Below are 20,760 nucleotides of genomic sequence, written 5' to 3'. Positions count from 1 at the left end.
TGAAACTTATCTTGAAAATCTCAACAAGAACCCTGATTTCATTGATAAAATGGATTACCCTTTTTGTAAAATGCGCTTTTTTTCATGGTTTAAGCGAGAGGCTTTGGTGGGCTTTAGTACTTGGATGATCAATAACCAAGAGCTTCTAACTCTATATGAAAGAAAAAAAACGTTGTCACTACCAAACCAATGGAATTACTAACTTCTGTATTTAAAAATTTTAAATTTTCCAGACAAGTTGTTGCTGGTCGTCTTTTGCGTCAATTGTTTTGATCGTTGAATAAAAATTCTCCTACCTAGTAGAACGCGTCGAGTTTTTAAAAGCTTGAAATTTTTTGTATTTTATACGTGTTGAACGTCCCACTTCATTTATAACATTCATAAAAGAATTGAATCGATATTATGAGTGGACAAAAGAGATCACATGGTGCTACTATGCTTGTAGGCTCGCCCTTTCCCCATCCTTGGTGTACTGATTTCGGTTTGTTCTCAGCTAGAAGCTTGGATGATTGGTTGATAATGGAAATCTCTCAGTCACTCAGATCCAAAAATGAATGGCAAAGGAAATATAAAGATGAAACTATTGCTTCCAAATGGAAACAAGAAATTAGAGATCAATGTAAGAACAAAACAAACTACATGGAAGAAGTGATTGATTACGTTTTCAAGGAATTGGAATGGTATGAGGAACTTGAATCAACTTTAATGGAATCATCAGGATTTGAAATTGGTTGCAATGAATATATGGCGATTTCCAATAGTGTAATCACGTGGGAAGTCAAAGAAGATTTAAAAGCAAGAGTATTACCATTAGTTGAATCGTTTGGCGAAGCTTTGGATTATCACCCTGGCTCCGACAATAAGGTAATAGATTTAGTCCATCCTTCATTATTTCCATTGCAATATGATATAACTCCTGTTTTCGGTAAAGACAACAAGCTTGAAATTGTCAAGTACACCGAGGAGATTCAACATGCCAAAATAAATGTCTTTAATCACGCAGTTTCTAAAAAGTTTCAATGGATTCCTGCATTGTTGAAATTACAAGATAATGGCAAATTTACCTTTAGTTCTTATATTAATAACTTGCATCCCGTTAAGCATAAAGAGTTATATAGCTCAATTGAAGATGTGTTCAATGCAATAATCCCAGGATTGAACTATACATTGAGTAGATATGCATCTAAGGAACATCTTCGTGTTCGAGTTCCACCTGGTGAAGATGCCTATACTGAAGAATTAGATGAAGAGAAAGACGCAATATACGACAGAATCGACGAAATGGATCAAGACAAGGAGGAAGAAATTGAAGCCTTGTACGATCAAATAAGCGATCTCGAAAAAGATAAGTCCCGATTTGTTCTTAAAACAATTAGGCCCAACTGGGAAGAAAATCACCCAGTTCTTGATCAAATTATTGATGTTAGGACTTTTGGAAGTTTGAAGGTAATTGTTAAATTAGCAAATATTGAATTGACTCCTGAGAATCCTTCCTATAATGGTGGTTCGTGGCATGTTGAAGGAACAATCAATGAAGATATTGTTGCCACAGTATTGTACTATTATGATATGGATAATATCTCAGAATCTAAACTTTCCTTTAGAACAGACTATTCACAGCCAAATTATGCTCAACATGATGCTTTTTATTTGGAGCACTTTTACGGACTTAAGGATAGCGATTTAATGATGAAGAATATTGGTAGTATTGAAGCAAAGGAAAACAAGGTAGTTATTTTCCCAAACATGTACCAGCATCATGTTGATTCCTTTGAGTTAAAGGATAAAACCAAGCTGGGCCATCGTAAGATTCTTTGTTTCTTTATTACTGATCCTTACAATAGTAATGTTGTAAGTTCTGATAGAATTCCACCTCAACAAAAGGAATGGTGGGACGATGAACAATTGAGTTATCTTTACCCTGATAACACCAAGCAAGAGATTTTACAGTTAAAATCGGAAAGTAACCAAGAATGGCCTTTGACTTTGAACTATGCTAGACCTGTTAGAGAAGAATTGATGAAAGAAAGATCAATACCACAGGATGTAGAAAACGATTTTGACAGGCACTTTTGTTTTTGTGAGCATTGATTGTTACTAGTTATTACAATATATTAAATCTATTATGAACATAATTTAATATACAACCCAGTCTATGGCTTGAACATCGGATGTAAGCACCAAAATTGATGTGTTATTCCATTGGGTGAACCGATATTTTTTTTTTTTTAGATTGCAAAAGATATTTTTTGCAGTAAATTCGCTTTAAATAGCATGCAGGAGCGAGGTGACTGTAATATCAGAGAGGGGATAATTAGCTAAGATTAACATACTGAAAAGAAAGTCAGTTGGTTATAACCAGATGGAGAAAAAGTAGCTAAATATTGCTAAGATCAAAGCATTGTGAGAATTATTTGTTTTCGTAATTTTAGTTTATAACTCACTTATAGTTTTACGCCAAGCGTTTTCCGAACTTCTCCAGGTTCTAGAAAATGCAAGGTACAAGGGTCCCTCCCCCATTAATAAATGCATTCGTGCAGAGTCACAATTAAGGTAATATTTATCGGAATCTCTTTCGGAATAAAAATTTCACTTTAAGCTACACAAAAGTGCATCCTCCATTTCCGACAGTTTCACATCCAAATTCGACTCTGGTAAAGAAAATTCCGCTCTCCCCCGCTTCAATGGACTGTTTATCTTATTCTCCTTTTGATAAATATGCTATTGAGCCACTCATTAATTGGCTTATAGATAACAACAACAATGATATCTATATGCGAAACAACTGATAGTAGTGCATCGCTGATTCCCAAAGACCCATTGTTTTTATCTCATCTTTCTTGCGTGAATTAAAAAAGAAACAAAAAATTTTATTATTTTTTGATGCCGTTTACTAACCGAGCTTTTACAAGATGTATTACGAGAACCACCAGAGATGCAATAAACTGGACAACTTTAACAACTCAGGTGTGCTATGACTTCCCCTACCACTCTCCGAGAATGTTCCAATCAAGGAACTAAAACTTCTCTGAATTGTCAGTAAAACAAAGTGCCAACTTTGACATTTAATATGTCAAAAAAATATTTTTTATGTTAATTGTTTATGCACATCATGAGTTTCCTAATTAGGAATCGGAACCACCGATGTGATACGAGATTCATATCAACGAAGTCAAAAGATAATAAATTAGATCTTCGATGAGCATCCCTTTTGCTCCTATATAAACTGGGGAAATTCCTCTGAAGTTCGTTGAAAACTGTTTTCAAGATTAACCACATTAATCACCAAAATGAAGTTCTTCTCCTTATTAGCACTTGCAGCTACTGCATTTGCATCCCCAATTGTTTCCTCTAACAACAACATTCAATCAAGTACTATTCGCCCAAATGCCATTTACCAACCAAAGGTATTTGTCATCTCTATGTTTGAATTAGAACGTGATCCATGGTTAACCTCAATGGATTTCCCACATAACATTACCGTCCCAGGTTTATCTCCAGTTTATCCTACTATCCACTGTGATAAAAACTTTGACATTTGTCAAGTTACTATTGGTGAAGGTGAAATTAATGCTGCTGCTTCAGTGACCGCTTTAGGTCTTAACCCATTGTTTGACTTGAGTAAAACCTATTTCTTAATTGCTGGTATCGCTGGTGGTGAACCACAATATACTACTATTGGTGGTGTTACTTTTGCTAAATATGCTGTTCAAGTTGGTTTAGAATATCAGTTTGCCTATGAAGATTACCATGACATCCATCCTGATTGGCTTGGAGGATATGTTCCATACGGTACTGAAGATCAAGATACTTACCCAGGTAACGTTTATGGTACTGAAGTCTTTGAAGTTAATGAAAACTTACGTGATAGAGCTGTTGAATTGGCCTTAAAGGCTAACTTGTCTCGTGGTAATGACTTAAACCACCAATTCAGACAATTATACCCAGAAGCTGCTGCCAAGGCTTACCCAACTGTCTCTAAATGTGATGTTGTTACTTCTGATAACTATTTCAGTGGTAATGTTCTTAACGACTACTTTTCCAATCTCACTAGATTAATGACTAACGGTACTGGTGAATATTGTTCTACTGCTCAAGAAGACAATGCTTCCTTGGAAGCCTTCACTAGATTGGACAAGTATGGTTTAGTTGATTTCGACAGAGTTATGGTTATGAGAACCATTTCTGATTTCTCTAGACCACCTCCAACCATGAATGCCATTGACTACTTCTTTAACCGTACTGATGGTGGTATCCAAGCTAGTTTGGATAACTTGGTATTAGCCGGTGAACCAATTGTTAAGGACATTGTTAACAACTGGGAAAAGGTCTATGCTGACGGTAAGAAGTACTCTTCCAAGAACTACGTTGGTGATATTTTTGGTACCAATGGTGGTACTCCAGATTTCGGAAAGTCATCTTTTGAAATTGCTTAAGTAAAAACCTGTATATATATAGAACTATAGTAAAAATGTAATAATAACGACCAAATTTTTGACTTTTTTTTTGATTAGATGCATCAACTCCAAGTAAATCTTGCTTATTCATCCTTAAAGGTTTCATGAACCAATTTATTACAAGGAGAAATATAAATCTTTCCATTGGTCTTTCTATAGATGAAATAACGATCTTCATTCACTAAGACTTGATTTAATTGACTGAATCTTGCACCACCGTCTAATGGATATCTAATATAACATATCTCATGAGATAACTTATCGGGTGTTATTTCCCCTTGATTAACTTTTAAGATCCCGTTAAATTCTTCGAGTACGGGATTGCATGAAGATGAGCAGGTTGAACCTACTCCATTTATAGATAATCGTTTCAAATACTGTTGATTCAAGATATTTCTAATGAAGAACATTTCAGGGGTTTTACCAATTGCTTTCAAATAGAGTGAGTGTAATGATTTTGATTTCAATTGTTTCATTATTTGATCCAATTGAATGGGTCGTGAGATCAAAACAAGACTATGGACAGTTTTCAAACAGATGAAAAGGTCAACGAATTTGATAATCTCAAATTTTGATCAGGTAACTGGTACAACCCAACTGAAACAAGTTGATTTAATCTATCATCGTATTCTTTCCATTCACAACTGTAAAGATGATATAGAATGGAGAGTATCTCACAGCATTAATTAGAATAGGAAGGTTGCTTTCACTATTGATATAAATAGATTGGTGCAATTCGGATTTCCCTAAAATGTACAATCTTGAATTTAAAAGACAAATATTGCACACATTTACTTGATTAAGATGATTTAAAATTTCAAGAAGAATATCATCCGGTAGTGCTGTGAAATTATCAGAGTCGTTCGGAGCCGGTATATCTTTACTTTTGCGATGTACTACAGTTGATAGCTGGTCCAATTTTTTTTAGATTAATGATCAAATACAGAGTGATTCGCAATAACCGTATTGTATCTAATGTAAAGGCACACATTTTTCTCAAATTATTTATCTATTTTATATATAGTCATCAAGTTTGTTGCACATTAAGTTTGCCGCAATTTCTGTTATACACCGTAGTAAATTATGCTCGAAATTATGGTTCAAATGTTCCTAATTATACAAACCAAGCAGGAATAACATAAATTTCTCGTGACTATTATTGTTTTCAGACAAAAGAGCGTCTATGTATCCAGTCAAACATAATTTTATGGGTAGTATCATTTTAAAAGCAAGATATTTATATAAATGTAACATTTAACGTTCTGAGCCGGCTAAGGTTATGCTGAGCTAACCCTATCAGCAGAATAACATAATAAACCTCAAAATAGAAGCACCTCAAAACTAAATTATATAAAGACCAACAAATATACAGATATATATTATTGGACTATCTATCCCAAGCTAGGTCTGGGGAATACTAGCAAAGGTTATGCAGCATTTAAATAAAAATGGTTGCGAAAATTGTGCTATAAAACGCAGTTGCAAAAAATCTAAACTCAAATAAGTTTACAACTTCTTTCCTTCGGCATCTAATCTTACAATGTCATAATCCCAAAATAAGAACAAAACATAGGATACAAAAGATACTCCCGCACCAAAAGCAGTACCTTCTGTTCCCCCATATTCTTCATCTTCAAAACTGAACCATTTTAGTGGTAATACTTCTAATGAAGACACTAACAAAAGCAATAAGATCATCCCAGATACCAAGAAGGAATCATACCAGATTGTTAAGGAAAAGAATAAACAAGCTAAAAAAGTCAAATTAACAACTGAACCATCAAGTTAAGGAAATTACATCGAATCATCAGAGTCAAACCCTTCCAAACCAGGGAAATCTAGTGAGAACTGAGATCTGGAAAAAGGAGTCTCTTATGACGTTGATAAGACCTATTCCTTATTTACCAATAGCACGGCCAATATACCCACTTGAATATATATATATATATGTATGGTTTTATTTGTGTTTCTTTTCATTATCATTGACTTCGTTGACAATGTCATCTCCATAACTTATCCTATCAAAAGTACAAAAAGTACAGATAATTCTACTCAAAGTCGCATTTATATGATGCCAGTATTACATCGTTCCCTTATCCAACAAGCAAAGTTAAACAACACCTATTATGATGAACTTCTTGAATTTTATAATCCTTTTTTCTGCTCCAAGGATTGATATGCCTTTATAGTTTTGCTGATATAAAATTTCATACTCTTATTCAATAATGTCTGTATAGAAACAATAATATTGTAAGGCTCTGGAGGAATATAGTTACAAGCAGTGTTTCAATTCTCGAAACTAGGTTATATTCCAAGAATCAAAATTCGCATATACAAGCATTTAGATAACCGTTTAATATTTATTTATTAGTATACAATATCTAACCTTCAAACACATCATCATACATCTCAATTAAATTATCCATAATTTTATTCATAAACCCAAAGTTATTAACCAAACATTGTAAATGACTTGATTCAGTCAAAGCCGGAGCAATCACGGTAGCCAAGTTAGACGAGGTCATCTTATTAATTTCATGATTTTCACACACTTTACTCAAATGCTTAGTCAATGTTTTCAAGGTGGTGTAATTAGCCTGTGGAAGCTTGGCCAATACTTCAATCAATTTCTCGGAAGTTAGATTCTGACGAATTTCAAAAAGCAAGTTGATTACTTCATCAGTGAATATCGAATCAGGCAATTCTCGGAAATATGCTTTGACAAGTGATGTGGCTGTATGAGTATCAATAGTTCTCTCCACAGTGCCATATCTATCAATATAAGCCTTCATGTTAAGCAATTCACTTGTTGAACAACTAATTCTATATATCCCGACTTCATCCAATCCTAATTCTATAATATCAAACAAGATGGTCAATACTTTAGGACAATCGCCATGATAACCCAAGGGAATTCCAAAAGTAACACTTTTAGCCACAGTACTATTCATTATTCTAGACATAAACCAATGCCTATTAGCATAGTCCAACTTGATTAACCAATCATTTACATCGTCTTCAGTTACGGCCTGTAACAAATAACTGTCGTTAGTGACATCACTATCAAGTTTGAAGCAATGTCTCATATGATATATAGGGAATATCTTGCGATTACGCAATGGCACCACGACTGGTTTCTTATATTGACAATTGTCAATGGAGGGTGGTGGTAAATCTTTCACGGCAAGGATTTTCTGCTCCGAACTTAACAATGGTCTTGCTCTATTAAATAATCCAGTTAATTTAAATTTGTTTGAACTACTAGTTCCATTAGGTTTCAATGATTGTCGTTTCAACGAATTTGTAGAACTTTTCTTGGCAACGGAATGCATAACTGTTGGGCTATTGATTGACTTCTTGATTATTTTCTTTTGGTTATCAGTCATGAGTATCCGCTTCTGTTCTCTTATAAGTGAACGGAATAATCGGTTACTATTATCCATACTAACTTTAAACTTAACCCTCTCGTCTAATCTCAACAAGAAATCAAATTCACGGGTATCATGTTTGGTGATATCCGAATCTTCAATCGATAACTCCTTGATAAGTTTGTACACCAAATGGCGCTTGTTAAAATTAATCATATTTAGTTTGTATGAGGGGACTCTATTAATTTCAATGAGGTTTTCAATTATCCACCCAAAACAAGGTAATAAACATTCGTCATTATTCAACTCGGACTTGTCCAAATTAGGGAATAAACTTGTAATATCATCATAATTGGCAGCATGGGCTGGGTTTAACTGTCTTGAAGCTTCAATCCAAAGTGAAGAGTATGACCTACTCACCCGTGATTGAATCACATTTGTGATTGCAGTTTCAATAAAACTGGGAATGGTGCTGCATGTACCTTCAAATTCAAATTGTTTCCGCTTCATATTGGCAATCTTCGCCATGATTAACAAGGCCTTCATTCTATCAAGACGTTCTTCCACGGTTATATTACTCAATTGTATCAAAAGATAGGTCTTGAACTTGCAGTACAACTTGAACAATTTTTGAAACACCAAGGGGAATCTGTCAATAACTAATCCTGTATCATCAGATAAGCTCTCCAAATACGTGAATACAGTCAGAATAATCAATTGCTCATCAGCGGTGCTATTCCTTTGCAAGTCAACATTCAACAAATCATTATTGTAGTACATTGTTTCCAAGATCCGATAAACCTTCATCCAATCTTCGATGGTGATTCCCTTGTAAAATACAAACAAGAACTTGTTAAATTTAACCAAGAATTTTTCAATCTTATGAATGTTGCTATGACCGGGTAAATTTCTATTAATTGGAACATCCAGGAGTGAATTATTAAACTTGAATTCATGATTTAAATAAACGTCAAATTTCAGTTGTTCAATTGGTCGATACAGCTTCTTAACATATAATTGTTTTAATTTCTTATAATACATTATTAAATTGTCAAACTGTTCAGTATGAATGGTATTTGTATAATATGACACAATGGTGGAATTAATAAGTTTTAATAGCGAGGTGAATACTGTACGGTTGGACAAATCAGTGGTGAAATTTGGATGGTAAAAGTTGTTGATGATCACAATTAATGCCTTTATGATATTGATTTGAATACTCATAATCTTACTGTAGTCTTTGATGGTAAGATTTTCATTGACAGGTGCTTCCCAATTAGGAAATTGGCCACGCAAACTACTGACGGCATTTTCAGCATGTTTGAATCGATAAGTCAACTTCTCAAACAAATCATGAGTGCTTATGAAAGCATAATAATTTAACAAGAAAACACTTCTATATTCTTGTAAATCCAATTTAACACTATCAATGAACCAGCTACTATCGCAAACCAATAAATCAAGCAATCTATCGAGGGTGCCATATTTAGGAATAAACTTATCACTAGACGTGGTCACTCCGTTTAAAATATCCTCCACATCAATTCCTAAACCATCAGCAGTAGTGTTTTGTGTCACTTTCAAAATGAGTTCGTCGTCAATTTGTAATTCTGAACTTTCCAGGATAATCATGTCATTAGTTTCGTTAGTGTTGATCTTGAAATAACTGTTATTGAAGTTTGGTAGTTTCATGCTTGGATCATCGCTAGAATCAATTGAATTGAGTGAAGTTGTGGAATGATTCTTGGGAGATTCTTGTAAATAGCATTCAGTCAAGTCTGGTTCAAGTTTGAGTGAAAGTTTCATTACACCTTCCATATTCATGCTATCACTGTTGATATCAACCAACTTAAGTAACATCAATTTCAATTCTGGATGAAGAGGTTTTCTCGTTGTTACTGTGGTTTCAATTGGTTTAACTGGCTCATCTCCACCAAGATAAAGCACTTGATTTAAAGATTCATTGGAAAAGATAAATCCCATATTGTCATATCGCAACAAGACTTGATTATTGTATTCCAACACATCCTTGCTGTTTTCAATATGGTGCAAATATTCGTGCCATCGGTTTAAGCTATAATTAATGTTGTTCATTTGAATGTTCAACTCTTTGATATCAACGGTATTGTTTACTTCAATAGTCAAATCGCCGAAATATGGAATAATCTTCTCCTTAGGGTATATTCTTCCTAATCCTCGAGAAGCAATCACATGCAATTCTTCCGAGTCATTAAAGCTGTTCTTATCAAGTTCAAACAACACCGGTGACCAATCATTACGAACAAGCTTGATGTAATCCAATGACACATGATTCCATAGTTTAGTTAATCGAAGAACAGGCTGCGAGACAATGACCGAAGATATACCTAACCACGAATTCATATCACCTAATTTATCCAACAAACATGCTAAATCAATCCACTTTTCAAGCACTCTAGCTTTAAACTCATAGTCGTGGATTTCAACAAGTATATGATTTATTAAAAGTCTTGACAAGTAGTGGATGTGTGTGTCGTTGAATACCAATGGGTTCTTCTTATAGAATGTGTCTAGTTGTTGTTTCACAAGTAATGATTTGTCAATAGTTGGATTCCACAGGCTGTAAAACTTCAAGTCAATTTCCAGAATGAATCTTGACAATTCCATGATATTAAGTGTTAGGAAGCTATTGGCATTCAACTGCATAAGTGGGTTTCCCGTGGTGTTATTCCCTACTAAGTCAATAAGTTTATGTTGTTGATGTAACATTTTCGTTTTGAATTGGTTAATTTCTTTTAGTTCAGCATCTTTAAGTTTGCTAGTTAATATCTCAATAATTCGTAAAATGTAAGGAGCAATATCTGACTTGAGTAAATACCCGGGGAAGTTTTTATCGATGTTGTTCAATATACTCAACACTCGGCTGACAACTTGGTGTAAATCCACTTCTCCGTATTTATTTGCATATACTGCGTCAAGCATATTTGCCAATAGTGTCAATATCGACCCGAAGTCAGGCAATAACGGAAGTAGCTCAATGAACATATCAACGTTATCTTCTTTGTTGGAGTATATTAGTATATAGTGAAGGATGGCTTCGATAGAATTGGTGCCTGGGGGTGTAATTGGTTCTAATGACAATCGGTAGCTGGTGAATGTACGGGTCGTTTCGTCGTATTGCAAATTAGGATGAATCAGACTGGAGCTGTGGGTGATTGAGTAGGAAAGGCTTGTCAGTTCAAACATGGACATATTGGCCGGGGCAGTCATGGCTCCACTCATCCCGTTAGATGCCGAGGAACCGTTTGAAGTGAGGGTCAACTTGAGCTTGTTCTCGTCATGGGACAACTGAGGCGCTAGTTCGGCACCCTCTTCTTGTTCTTCCAATTTGAAACTTCTGATGTTCTGAGTTGGTTTGAATAAATATAAGTTTGATCCTTTGAGTTCGGCTCTGTACAATCGGAATAGGCCGGGGTCATTGTTTACTGCTGAGGAGGAGTTGTTGCTGTTGCTGTTGTTGCTTATTACCACATTCATCCACGCCACTTTTATGGTGGTGTAGTCATAGTCAGATTTGACTAGTGAGGAAAACAGTCTTGTTGCTATTGGTCTTCGTTCTGGCGACGGGTGTTTATGTTCGGTCATGAGGGAACTAACGCGCGACACCACGTCGTCCACGTCGGCAACGGCAGTGTTGTCGTCGCCGTCGTTGTTGTTGTTGTTGTTGTTGTTGTCTTCTTCGACTAGACTATCGTCGGCAGCAACGGCAACGTTGTCCTTCAACGAGTTCACCGTGTCGTCCGATTCATTCGCGCTTGGTGTGGGTTCGTGGATTGAATCCTGGGGCGTTAGTGAGTTGGGTGTGGCTGATAGACTTGATCTTCTGGTGGATATCCGTGTTATCCCTCGTTCCTTCTCTCGTTTCCAAATCTTCCTCATTGTGGTTTAATAAATAAATAAGTGTCTGTCGGAAGATAATGTGATTATACTTTTTGACTGTCGTTATTCCTACGTCTTGTTGTTGTTTAAATTGTTTCACTTTTTTGGGCCAACGAAAATCGAACGAAAGTTAGAGGAAAAAAAAACGAGTGAGATCAAATAAAAAAAAAATAAATATTAAATGTAAATACAGAAAAAAATAAAAGAAAATAAAAAAAATATTTTAAATCCTTTGACGACAATAAACAACGAGATTTTCTAAGAAAAAACTTAGTCATTGTACATATCCACAAATGTAGCATTCCTGAATACGACTCGTAAGCCAAACACGTAAACTACGCTGTGTACAACCAGTTTAGCTATTTTGGTTAGCCGTCCCCCACATCCCCATCACGGTTTGATTCTTCAACTTTAAAGTTTTTTCTCAAATTTTAAATTTTAAAATGGTGCATTTATTGACAACTGGAGCAAAAGTGAGCAAGTGAGACGCAGAGGACACCCAGACAGACATATGGGAGACGTGTTAAAAAATAAATTTTCCCCCAAACAAATAAATACCAAAAAAATAATGGTAACTAAAAAAAAAGGTGAGCAAAAGAAACGCAAAAAAATAGTCTAATTTTCATTTGAAACGAACTACGCTAGCAAGCGTAAATGTAAGTGAATTTCTCGTTTACTGTTTGACCGGAAGTTGATTAGGTTACCGTTCATGTCAAATCGGAATGTTAATCTACGAACATCCAGTGTTGGTATTTTCGCTCTATTGTTTTGGCATTATTCTTTTTGTTGATAACCCTTTACTGTTCACGGGCTCAATATGGTATGATCCTCCTCCTCCTCCCGTCGCCGCCGCCGCTGCCCCCCTTCCCCCTCTCACTGCAACTTTTTTTGTAACTCCATGTACTAGATTCACTATCATAACCGGCGAGTTTCATTTTGAGTTTAACTTTTTTTGTTGTTATTCTGTAATGATAATTAAGCATCCATCTAGCAATGCAGGTGTATCCCACGAGCTAACCTCTTGTCGCCTTGATGTGGCTTATCCAGTTGGTGGTTATGTTGCCCTGCAAGTCGATTGTTCCTGGTCTAAGGAAACTCCAAGAAAAAAAAATAAATAAAATGCAAAAAAACATTCTTGCCTGTTTCAGTGAACCGGTAGTCGTTTAATCAGCATACTCGTTCGGCTGTATCAACCGATATGATGGGCAAATATGCACTTTATCTAATCTCATTCCAGTGTGTTACCTGTGTTTTGTTAGTGCTGTTGTCGTATTAATACATCAAATTTTCATCCCACAATGTTCGAGATTTCGGAGAAGAATGCTTGTTGTTCTCCGAACTATCATGTGATATACAAAAGATCTACTACTCTAGGAAACTTGGACAATGTAGCTCAAACTAGACCATATAAGCCCTTGTCATGTGTCGTGGCTTGCTATGTACAAATATTTTCTGGTCTTTTTATTGCCATCACTTTTCAACACATATTCTTACTACAGATTAACTACTTAATTGCCTCCAAAATGTTAAGCACAACAGCCACTTATCTAGTATATTACATTCTTGCTGTTCACACTACGTGTTTATCTTACACTACATGTTTATCTTACACTTCAGTAGTAAATCTCCAAGCCACCCAAATTCTTATGCAGCTTCTAAATCTCTCTAACAAAGTTGAGACAGCCAAAAAAAAAAAAAAAAAAATAAATATTCTAATTTAAAAACGGCAGCCAAATTTTAAGACGCCAAAATTGCAATCTTACTCCATATGGTCACGTTGGGTAAATAAATAGAATGCAATAATGATCCGTCCATTAATTGGTACTTCTGATACAAGTCTGCGTTCTGTTGATAGTTTTAACCGATTCATAAGTTCACTTGGTTTGGTTCAACCTAAAGTCAACAGTGATGATATTGCTGCCACTATTGAAGACATGGATGACACGTCAACCCATACTCCTGATCCCGCACCTCTGCTGACTACCGAAGAACCCACGATGGTACCTATTTGTGAAAACACATCTGAAGCTGAAGCTGAAGCTGCTGGGTCCATTACATCAGGATGTGAAAGTAGTTCTACCCCTGAGTCGGTTACTATGGTCACACCTACTCCTATACTTCAAACTGAACATACTACTACCACAACTGCATCTGAAACCGGTAAACGCAAGTTTATCACTTCTGAAATTGGTGAAATTACTATACTGGAACCTGGCGAACCACCACTAAAAATTCCCAAAGTTGGTGATCCATTTGCTGAATTATTACCACCCCCGGCTCCACCTGTATTTGACAAACCAATAACCCGCGGTGTTAGTATAATGGATGTAGCTAAATTAGAATACGCCGCGAAACAGCTACAAAAGAATTTGAAGTTGATCACCAAACAGGCCCCTGACATTTATCAGTTGAAATTAGTGGTTGACAGTTTGGACTCTGGCGCTGCTATTGAATTCCAGCATAATGAATTGATTACTATGGCGGCTAGAATTAAATCAAGGTACAAGATTGGAAAATTGCCTATTTTTGATGAAATCATCACCGGCAAGATTGGCATGACTGATACTGATATGGAACTGCTTAAACAATTACAAGAAGAAAACTTAGTATGTGAAGTGCCTCCTATAATTAACACTGCACAAGCTGATGGCGTTGACTCTTCTGACCTTCCTCCACTACCGCCTATTCGTGACCCTGTACTTGAAGCCAGGGTCTTCACTCATAGATCATACATGAACAACCGTTCACTGACATCCGAGGAAACTACAATCAATGGCCACAACGAACGTCTTGAATTCCTCGGTGATTCCATTCTAAACACATTAGTCACAATAATCATCTATAATATGTTCACCACTGCATCTGAAGGTCAATTGCTGAAGATTAGATCTGATCTAGTCAACAACAAGACCTTGGGTCATTTTTCATTAGCTTATGGAATGGATAAACGACTCAAAACTTCCATCGTTGACTTGGCTGTGACTCCTGATCAAAAGCTATTTGCCGATGTATTTGAAGCATATATTGGGGCCTTGGCCGTGGAGCGCGATCTTGATCTTGAAGATATTCGTCAATGGTTGGACCAATTGTATACTCCCATGCTTAACAACTTGCGGGACACATATATCAAACCTCCAATTGACCGTGAGGCCAAGACGCAATTGTACTCCATGATTGGTACCAATGAATCCCACCCGCAATACAGAACCATTCAGCAGGGGAATCCCGTTACAGGCGTGGATTTCGTGGTTAATTGTACCATGGAAGGTGAACTTCTCGGATCTGGATCTGGTAATTCAATCAAGGAAGCTAGTCTTCGTGCTGCCATGGATGCATTGTCTCATGAAGAGAAGTTGGAAAAGTACTATCTTCACAGACAAGAAATCGAATTACCCATTCGTAAACGTCGTAATGAATTAAAGGAACTCAAACGGGAAGAGAAGCTTAAGCAGATTCAACAGGAATTAGCCGAAGCGGCAAAATTACCCCCATTGCCACCGCCATCACCTATCCGTACCAGTTGCTTCCCATTAGAACCAGATTATTCCTTGCCATTGGATCATGAGGCTAAAAATGAGTTGTATGCATTAATCGGTAAAAAAGCTCGGGTTCAACCAACATACATTGTTTCAAAAACCAGTGATAATAAACATATTGTTACGTTGAAGATTAGAGGGGTTACAATTGTTTCAGCGGAAGACTCTTCCAAGAAGAAGGCCATGAGTCGTGCTGCTAGAACTTTGTTAAATCATAAAGAAGCAATGTATGAGATTTCCAAGAGTTTTTAGAGTAGTCATCATAGCTAGGTAAGTTGCTAGGTAAGTTGCATTTGCATTTGCATTAATATACGAGATTAGAATATTATTCACGTAGATTTCGGTTCTATTTACAGTATATACAATAATGGTATGACAAATCGTGTCTATTGTCTAATAACATCTTTCAAGTTCCCAAATGGTAAAACTTGATCAATTCTATCACAGCCACTAATCAACATTGCCAATCTGTCAACTCCACACCCCCATCCTCCAGTAGGTGGCAATCCATATTCCATACTCTTGACATATTCCCAGTCAGGAACAATACTATCGTCATCCTTATATTCGTCCTTGGCCCTTTGTTGGATCTTGAATTTTTCATACTGATCCACGGGCGAATTTTCTTCTTCATATGCATTTACATACTCTTGTCCATTAATGAACAATTCAAATCTGTGTGAGATACCCTGGGATGATTTGGCCAAGGGAGACATGATTTCCGGCTGGTTGTATATGATTATTGGTGTGTTGGGAGTCTCCAATGAGATAGACTCAAGGTATACTTGACTTAATCTGTCAAGTAATGCTACTGGATTGGGGTTGGGCAATGGTGCCAAGTTGATTTGTTGAAAGTAGTCATACAAGGCTTCCACGGTAAAATTCTTTGGCATTGATACTCCTGTTTTGGCTTCGATAGTTGGAACAAATTCGTATTTGGGGAATTCCCTATTAAACAGTTGTAAATGCTCCATATTAGGCAATGTTTTGTACAAATGAGCAAATAAATCTTCCGTCAATTTCATCACTTCAGACAAACTAGTAAACGATTGGTAGAATTCACAACTGGTGAATTCCGGATTATGGGTTCGATCGATTCCTTCATTTCTGAAATTAGGACCAATTTCAAAAACTCGGTCAAATCCACCAATGACTAATTTCTTTAACCACAATTCAGGAGCGACCCTTAATCTCACCGGGGTAGATTCGGTATTTTTCATATGAGTTACAAAGGGGGATGCAAGTGCCCCTGTTCCTTCACCGCTCAATATTGGAGTTTGCACTTCCAAAAATTGCCGATTTATGAAGAATTGTCTCATGGATTGGATTAACTGTGATTTGGCAATTATAGGGTGTTTACTCTCCGGATTGACCAAATAGTTAACACATCGATGGGAGCTTATATTACCTTTGTCCACGAGTTTGTTGGGAATCTCGTGCAATACAGGAGACAAGATTTCAATAGGATCACTTAAAGTTAAAGTCAACTGACCTGCAGGAGTACGGGACGCATACCCATTACAACTAATGTAATCGCCGACTTTAAACCACAGGTTAACCTTTCCGAATTCTTCTTTCTCCATGTTCAATATTTGATTAAGGGCCTTGACTTGAACTTGAACGTCATCTTGCACAATATCGATAAAGAATAGCCCCTTGGATTGGGCACGAATACTAACTATTCTCCCTTCAAGGTTATACTGTTCTGCAGTTCGTTTGTGTTCAAGAGCGCTGAAATCAAATGAATCGAATTGGTTGACGAATTGGGATATACGTATGAGTTTAGTATTGGGGAATTTGCTTCTCACTTTGTCAATCGGTGGGTAGTACTGCTCCGTTTGGGAGACGATGGTGGACTTACGATTGGCAATTGAGAGATCAACGTGTTGCTTCGTTGCTGTAGATTTAAAACGAACCGGTGCACTTGGCCGTATGCATCTAGTTGATCTTAATGAGTTGAAGCGTGCGATTCGTAACATTGTGTGTAAATAACCCTGGTTAAACTCTACAAATCCCCCCAATCGCCTGACTTGAAAATTTTATTTACGGTTTCGTTTGGTAGCTCTCGACGCAGAATTTCCCCGGATCGATTCCTGTATATTACATCACTATATAACCCAACTATATCCATTTGGAATTTATGGTTGCAAAATCATAAAGATCTAAATCGCCATCACCTAATCCAACTACGAAATTAGCATCTTTGGGATCATCAACAATTGTAGCAGAACCAGCTTCTACATGCAAATCCAATAACTCCCTCATATTCACTTTCAACAATGGTAATTCAAGGCTTGCCTTCAATGTTTCCTTAATTTGATTGATATTTACATTAACATTATTTGGACCAAACACTTTAGGATGTGATGGGATATCTAACCATATAAGTTCCTTTGTCACCAAATCAAACATAAATGGATTGATATCTCTAGTTTCACACACCAAGTCCATTTTAGTTCTAACAGTTGATGGTTCAAATATTTCGCCGGCTTGCGCTTCCTGTCTCATCATATAACCAGCAAAACATTCTTCATGCTCAACAAAATTTGGTCCCAGAAATACTCTTACGCTCATTTCAACGTATCTGAAACCATCAGCCAATGCTTTAGTTATATCAATGTCGATAAACTCACTGGCACCGTTTGGTGCAGAAGTAATATCTCCTGAATGGACAGCATAACCTTCCCTTAAATTAGTATAGTTTATATAGCTTGTTGTTTCCAAGTCTTCTGCAAGAAAGACCCCAGAAAGATCAATGTCCCGTCCTACCCAATAAACAAAGAACCTGATTATATTCTTATCCAAGTCAGCCTCATTAGGTAATAACCGTGAACCACGAGCTATTGATCTCTTATTGGAATTGCTTCCAGTGTTGAGCTGCATTGGAAGCAAAATCCCTTCTGCTTCTTTGGTAATATATACTTTCAGATCCTTATTGAAATGATTCAATAATTTGTATTTTTCAACCAAAGCCTTTCGAATAGTGTCAACTACTTTTACTGCTACTGAATTTGCCAATACCTTTTGGTTTTCCTTTTTCTCAATCAATATTAACTTCAGTTTAGCAAATACGGTCTTTTGTTCAACCTTGTTGTTTCCTTTGAAATGACCTAATGCTTGTAACAAGATCTTGGATTCAACACCAGCGGCAATGTTGGAGAATTCCAATAACGTTTCCTGATCATGCTGTGAATCTCGTAATAGCTTGTCCAAATATCTAGCAAACATGGAGGGAAGGTTCTTGAGAATTTTTACCGCAGTGTCTATATCACTAGCTTCAATTGCCTTGCACAAGGCGGTATTCTTGGTAGCAACATTGTTTTCATTTCTGAACCTTGAAGCAATCTCATTGACTTTGCCACCATATTCACCAACATGAAGACAATGAAATGCCCTTATCCAGATAGAAGTATGACGTTTGACATCTTCTACACTAATCACTCTTTCCAAATTCTGAATCAAAACTCTCCTCTCCTTCCTCCTCATTGATTTGAATTTTACAACCTTGTCCAATTCTGGTGGTTGGCCAGAATAAACTGCCATTATTCGCAATACATCTGTTGTTGTTTTGACAAAATAATCAATCGACTTGCCTTGTTTCAAACATTCAACAGCAAGTTTACATGATGTTACTCGGAATGGAATCTCTGGGAATTTAGCCTTGTAATCCTCAAACCAGCCAAGGTTAAGTCCTTCTCGAATGAACTCGTCATATATGACTGGAATACCAGTTTTTGAATTGATCAAGGTAATGAAATATTCTCTTAAATCATCCAATGAAATCAATTTCAACTTTTCCAACGGGTTCTTTTCGTCAAGTTCCACCCGCTTCTCTTTAATGTATACAGGTCTCCATGCACCAAACGACCAGTAGTGCAAAATGGCATTGAGAACCAATTCAACATCAGAAGCATTCATTACCTGCTGAGGGAAATTAGGATACATAGGTTCATACTTGACATGGGCACCAATGTTTTTTTGGATTATCGATAAGAAATCCTTGAGGAATTTACCACCTTCTACCGAGGATAACTTACACAAATCGTCAATTACTGGTTTTTCTAAAATATAGTTCAAATGAATCATTTCTAACATGAAGGTATATACTGTGTCCTGGGATATTACATCATGTGCAGATTGACACTTTGGGTCAATATACACTCCTTTAAGGGAATTAAGCGCGGTTTCTTGTAATATCATCGTTAGTTATTGAATAGGAAATTAATTGGATACGTAAAATCCAGCTGATATTTGTAGTTTGATTTAATTGTTTACAGTGACTAATTGTGAATGTTGTTGTTTACTGTGACTAATTGTGAATGTTGTTGTTTATTGTGACTAATTGTTAATGTTGCTGATTACTGTGACTAGTTATGAATGTTGCTGATTACTGTGACTAGTTATGAATGTTGCTGATTACTGTGACTAGTTATGAATGTTGCTGTTTAATGTGACTAATTATGAATGGCGCTGTTTAATGTGACTAATTATAAATGTTGTTGTTTACTATCCCGTGACTAATATCTATTTACATTCCTCTCTCGTGAACCTGCTAAATTAGTCATAAACTCACGATTTTTTACGTTTCCGTCTAAAGTAAATAGTCAATATTAGTCATAGAATCTTCCCCTCTCTGAAAATAGAACTTTCGTTATCCAATTGATTCGTTCCAGAGTACATTGCTTCCAAAGGTCTTTTTTTCCCTCCCAACTATAAATATCTCCAGATCTCCCTCGTCTTGGATCCCAACAAAATTTTATACTCTATTCTTTCCCGACTCTACTAAAAGGGAGAATCAATAATAGTAAGCTACATAATGGCTACTGTATACGTATTATAGGTTAGTGATGGTTTGGTTATAGGTTTAGTTTGATGGTTTGCTGCAAGAATAACCTGGCTCTAGATCGAGATACTTCTACAATATCTGTTTTGCTCGGAATAGCCCACTCGATTTAATTTCCAGGTTAAACTATTAGGCTCCGTGGCTAGATACTTCTAAATTGGTATAATTATTTCCTAGCTGTAATTTCCTAATATATATTATTACATTGAATTGGCGTACGTTTGTAGAGTGTTTGCTTCTTCTGGGTATTATCCAGTTGATACATGTCTGAATTTTCAATCCAGGCAGTTTCAAACAAGAATTGGCTTTTCCTGCGAAGTTATGGTGAGTTTGTTTTCTTTTATCAATGACACTGACAAACTCACAACTTTAGTGATGTTGTATAGCCGAGTGTAGCATAGTCGAGTGTCGTCTAACCAAGTGTCGTCTAACCGAGTGTCGTGTCTTTGTCGATACAGAACTGTTCTTGAAACTGTTCAAGGGTAATGTGATGCACAATAAGAACAAATTTCCTCACGGTGAACAGAATTAGCAACAAGTGGATTGGTCTACAACAACATGCGCCACTACAGCACTCGTTATAAATCAGCTGCAAACTCGGCGGTTTTCCTGGGTGTTAAAATAGACAAAGGCCCTTC

The 20,760-nt window shown here is 36.4% G+C and overlaps 6 protein-coding genes across 6 annotated transcripts; 3 read left to right on the top strand and 3 right to left on the bottom strand. All coding sequences in view use genetic code 12, as the record gives it.

Annotated features, from left to right (window-relative positions):
• Positions 1 to 355: 355 nt before the first annotated feature.
• SPAPADRAFT_63589 (DUF4246 domain-containing protein) lies at positions 356 to 2,536 on the top strand (the record flags this gene model as incomplete). Its single annotated transcript, XM_007377671.1, has 1 exon — positions 356 to 2,536. One exon carries the CDS (start codon positions 403 to 405, stop codon positions 2,089 to 2,091), a length of 1,689 nt encoding a protein of 562 aa, XP_007377733.1.
• Positions 2,537 to 3,272: 736 nt separating this feature from the next.
• On the top strand, positions 3,273 to 4,497 carry NUP (Nupp; the record flags this gene model as incomplete). The annotated part of the gene is made up of 1 exon (XM_007377670.1): positions 3,273 to 4,497. The coding sequence occupies one exon, from the start codon at positions 3,291 to 3,293 to the stop codon at positions 4,434 to 4,436; it is 1,146 nt and encodes a 381-aa protein (XP_007377732.1).
• A 2,300-nt stretch (positions 4,498 to 6,797) lies between these two features.
• Positions 6,798 to 11,603, bottom strand: BEM2 (Bem2p; the record flags this gene model as incomplete). Its single annotated transcript, XM_007377669.1, has 2 exons — positions 6,798 to 11,003; positions 11,127 to 11,603. 2 exons carry the CDS (start codon positions 11,447 to 11,449, stop codon positions 6,839 to 6,841), a joined length of 4,488 nt encoding a protein of 1,495 aa, XP_007377731.1.
• A 2,461-nt stretch (positions 11,604 to 14,064) lies between these two features.
• On the top strand, positions 14,065 to 15,531 carry SPAPADRAFT_57457 (uncharacterized protein; the record flags this gene model as incomplete). The annotated part of the gene is made up of 1 exon (XM_007377668.1): positions 14,065 to 15,531. One exon carries the CDS (start codon positions 14,065 to 14,067, stop codon positions 15,529 to 15,531), a length of 1,467 nt encoding a protein of 488 aa, XP_007377730.1.
• Positions 14,590 to 17,268, bottom strand: MSK1 (lysine--tRNA ligase; the record flags this gene model as incomplete). The annotated part of the gene is made up of 1 exon (XM_007377667.1): positions 14,590 to 17,268. The coding sequence occupies one exon, from the start codon at positions 16,596 to 16,598 to the stop codon at positions 15,666 to 15,668; it is 933 nt and encodes a 310-aa protein (XP_007377729.1).
• Positions 17,269 to 17,333: 65 nt separating this feature from the next.
• Positions 17,334 to 20,332, bottom strand: SPAPADRAFT_158212 (uncharacterized protein; the record flags this gene model as incomplete). The annotated part of the gene is made up of 2 exons (XM_007377666.1): positions 17,334 to 19,639; positions 19,668 to 20,332. The coding sequence occupies one exon, from the start codon at positions 19,477 to 19,479 to the stop codon at positions 17,401 to 17,403; it is 2,079 nt and encodes a 692-aa protein (XP_007377728.1).
• Between the last annotated feature and the right edge of the window lie 428 nt (positions 20,333 to 20,760).

This window comes from Spathaspora passalidarum, assembly GCF_000223485.1.
Source record: "Spathaspora passalidarum NRRL Y-27907 unplaced genomic scaffold SPAPAscaffold_8, whole genome shotgun sequence".
Classification (NCBI taxonomy): Eukaryota; Fungi; Ascomycota; class Pichiomycetes; order Serinales; family Debaryomycetaceae; genus Spathaspora; species Spathaspora passalidarum.
This window is presented reverse-complemented; position numbering and strand designations above follow the sequence as displayed.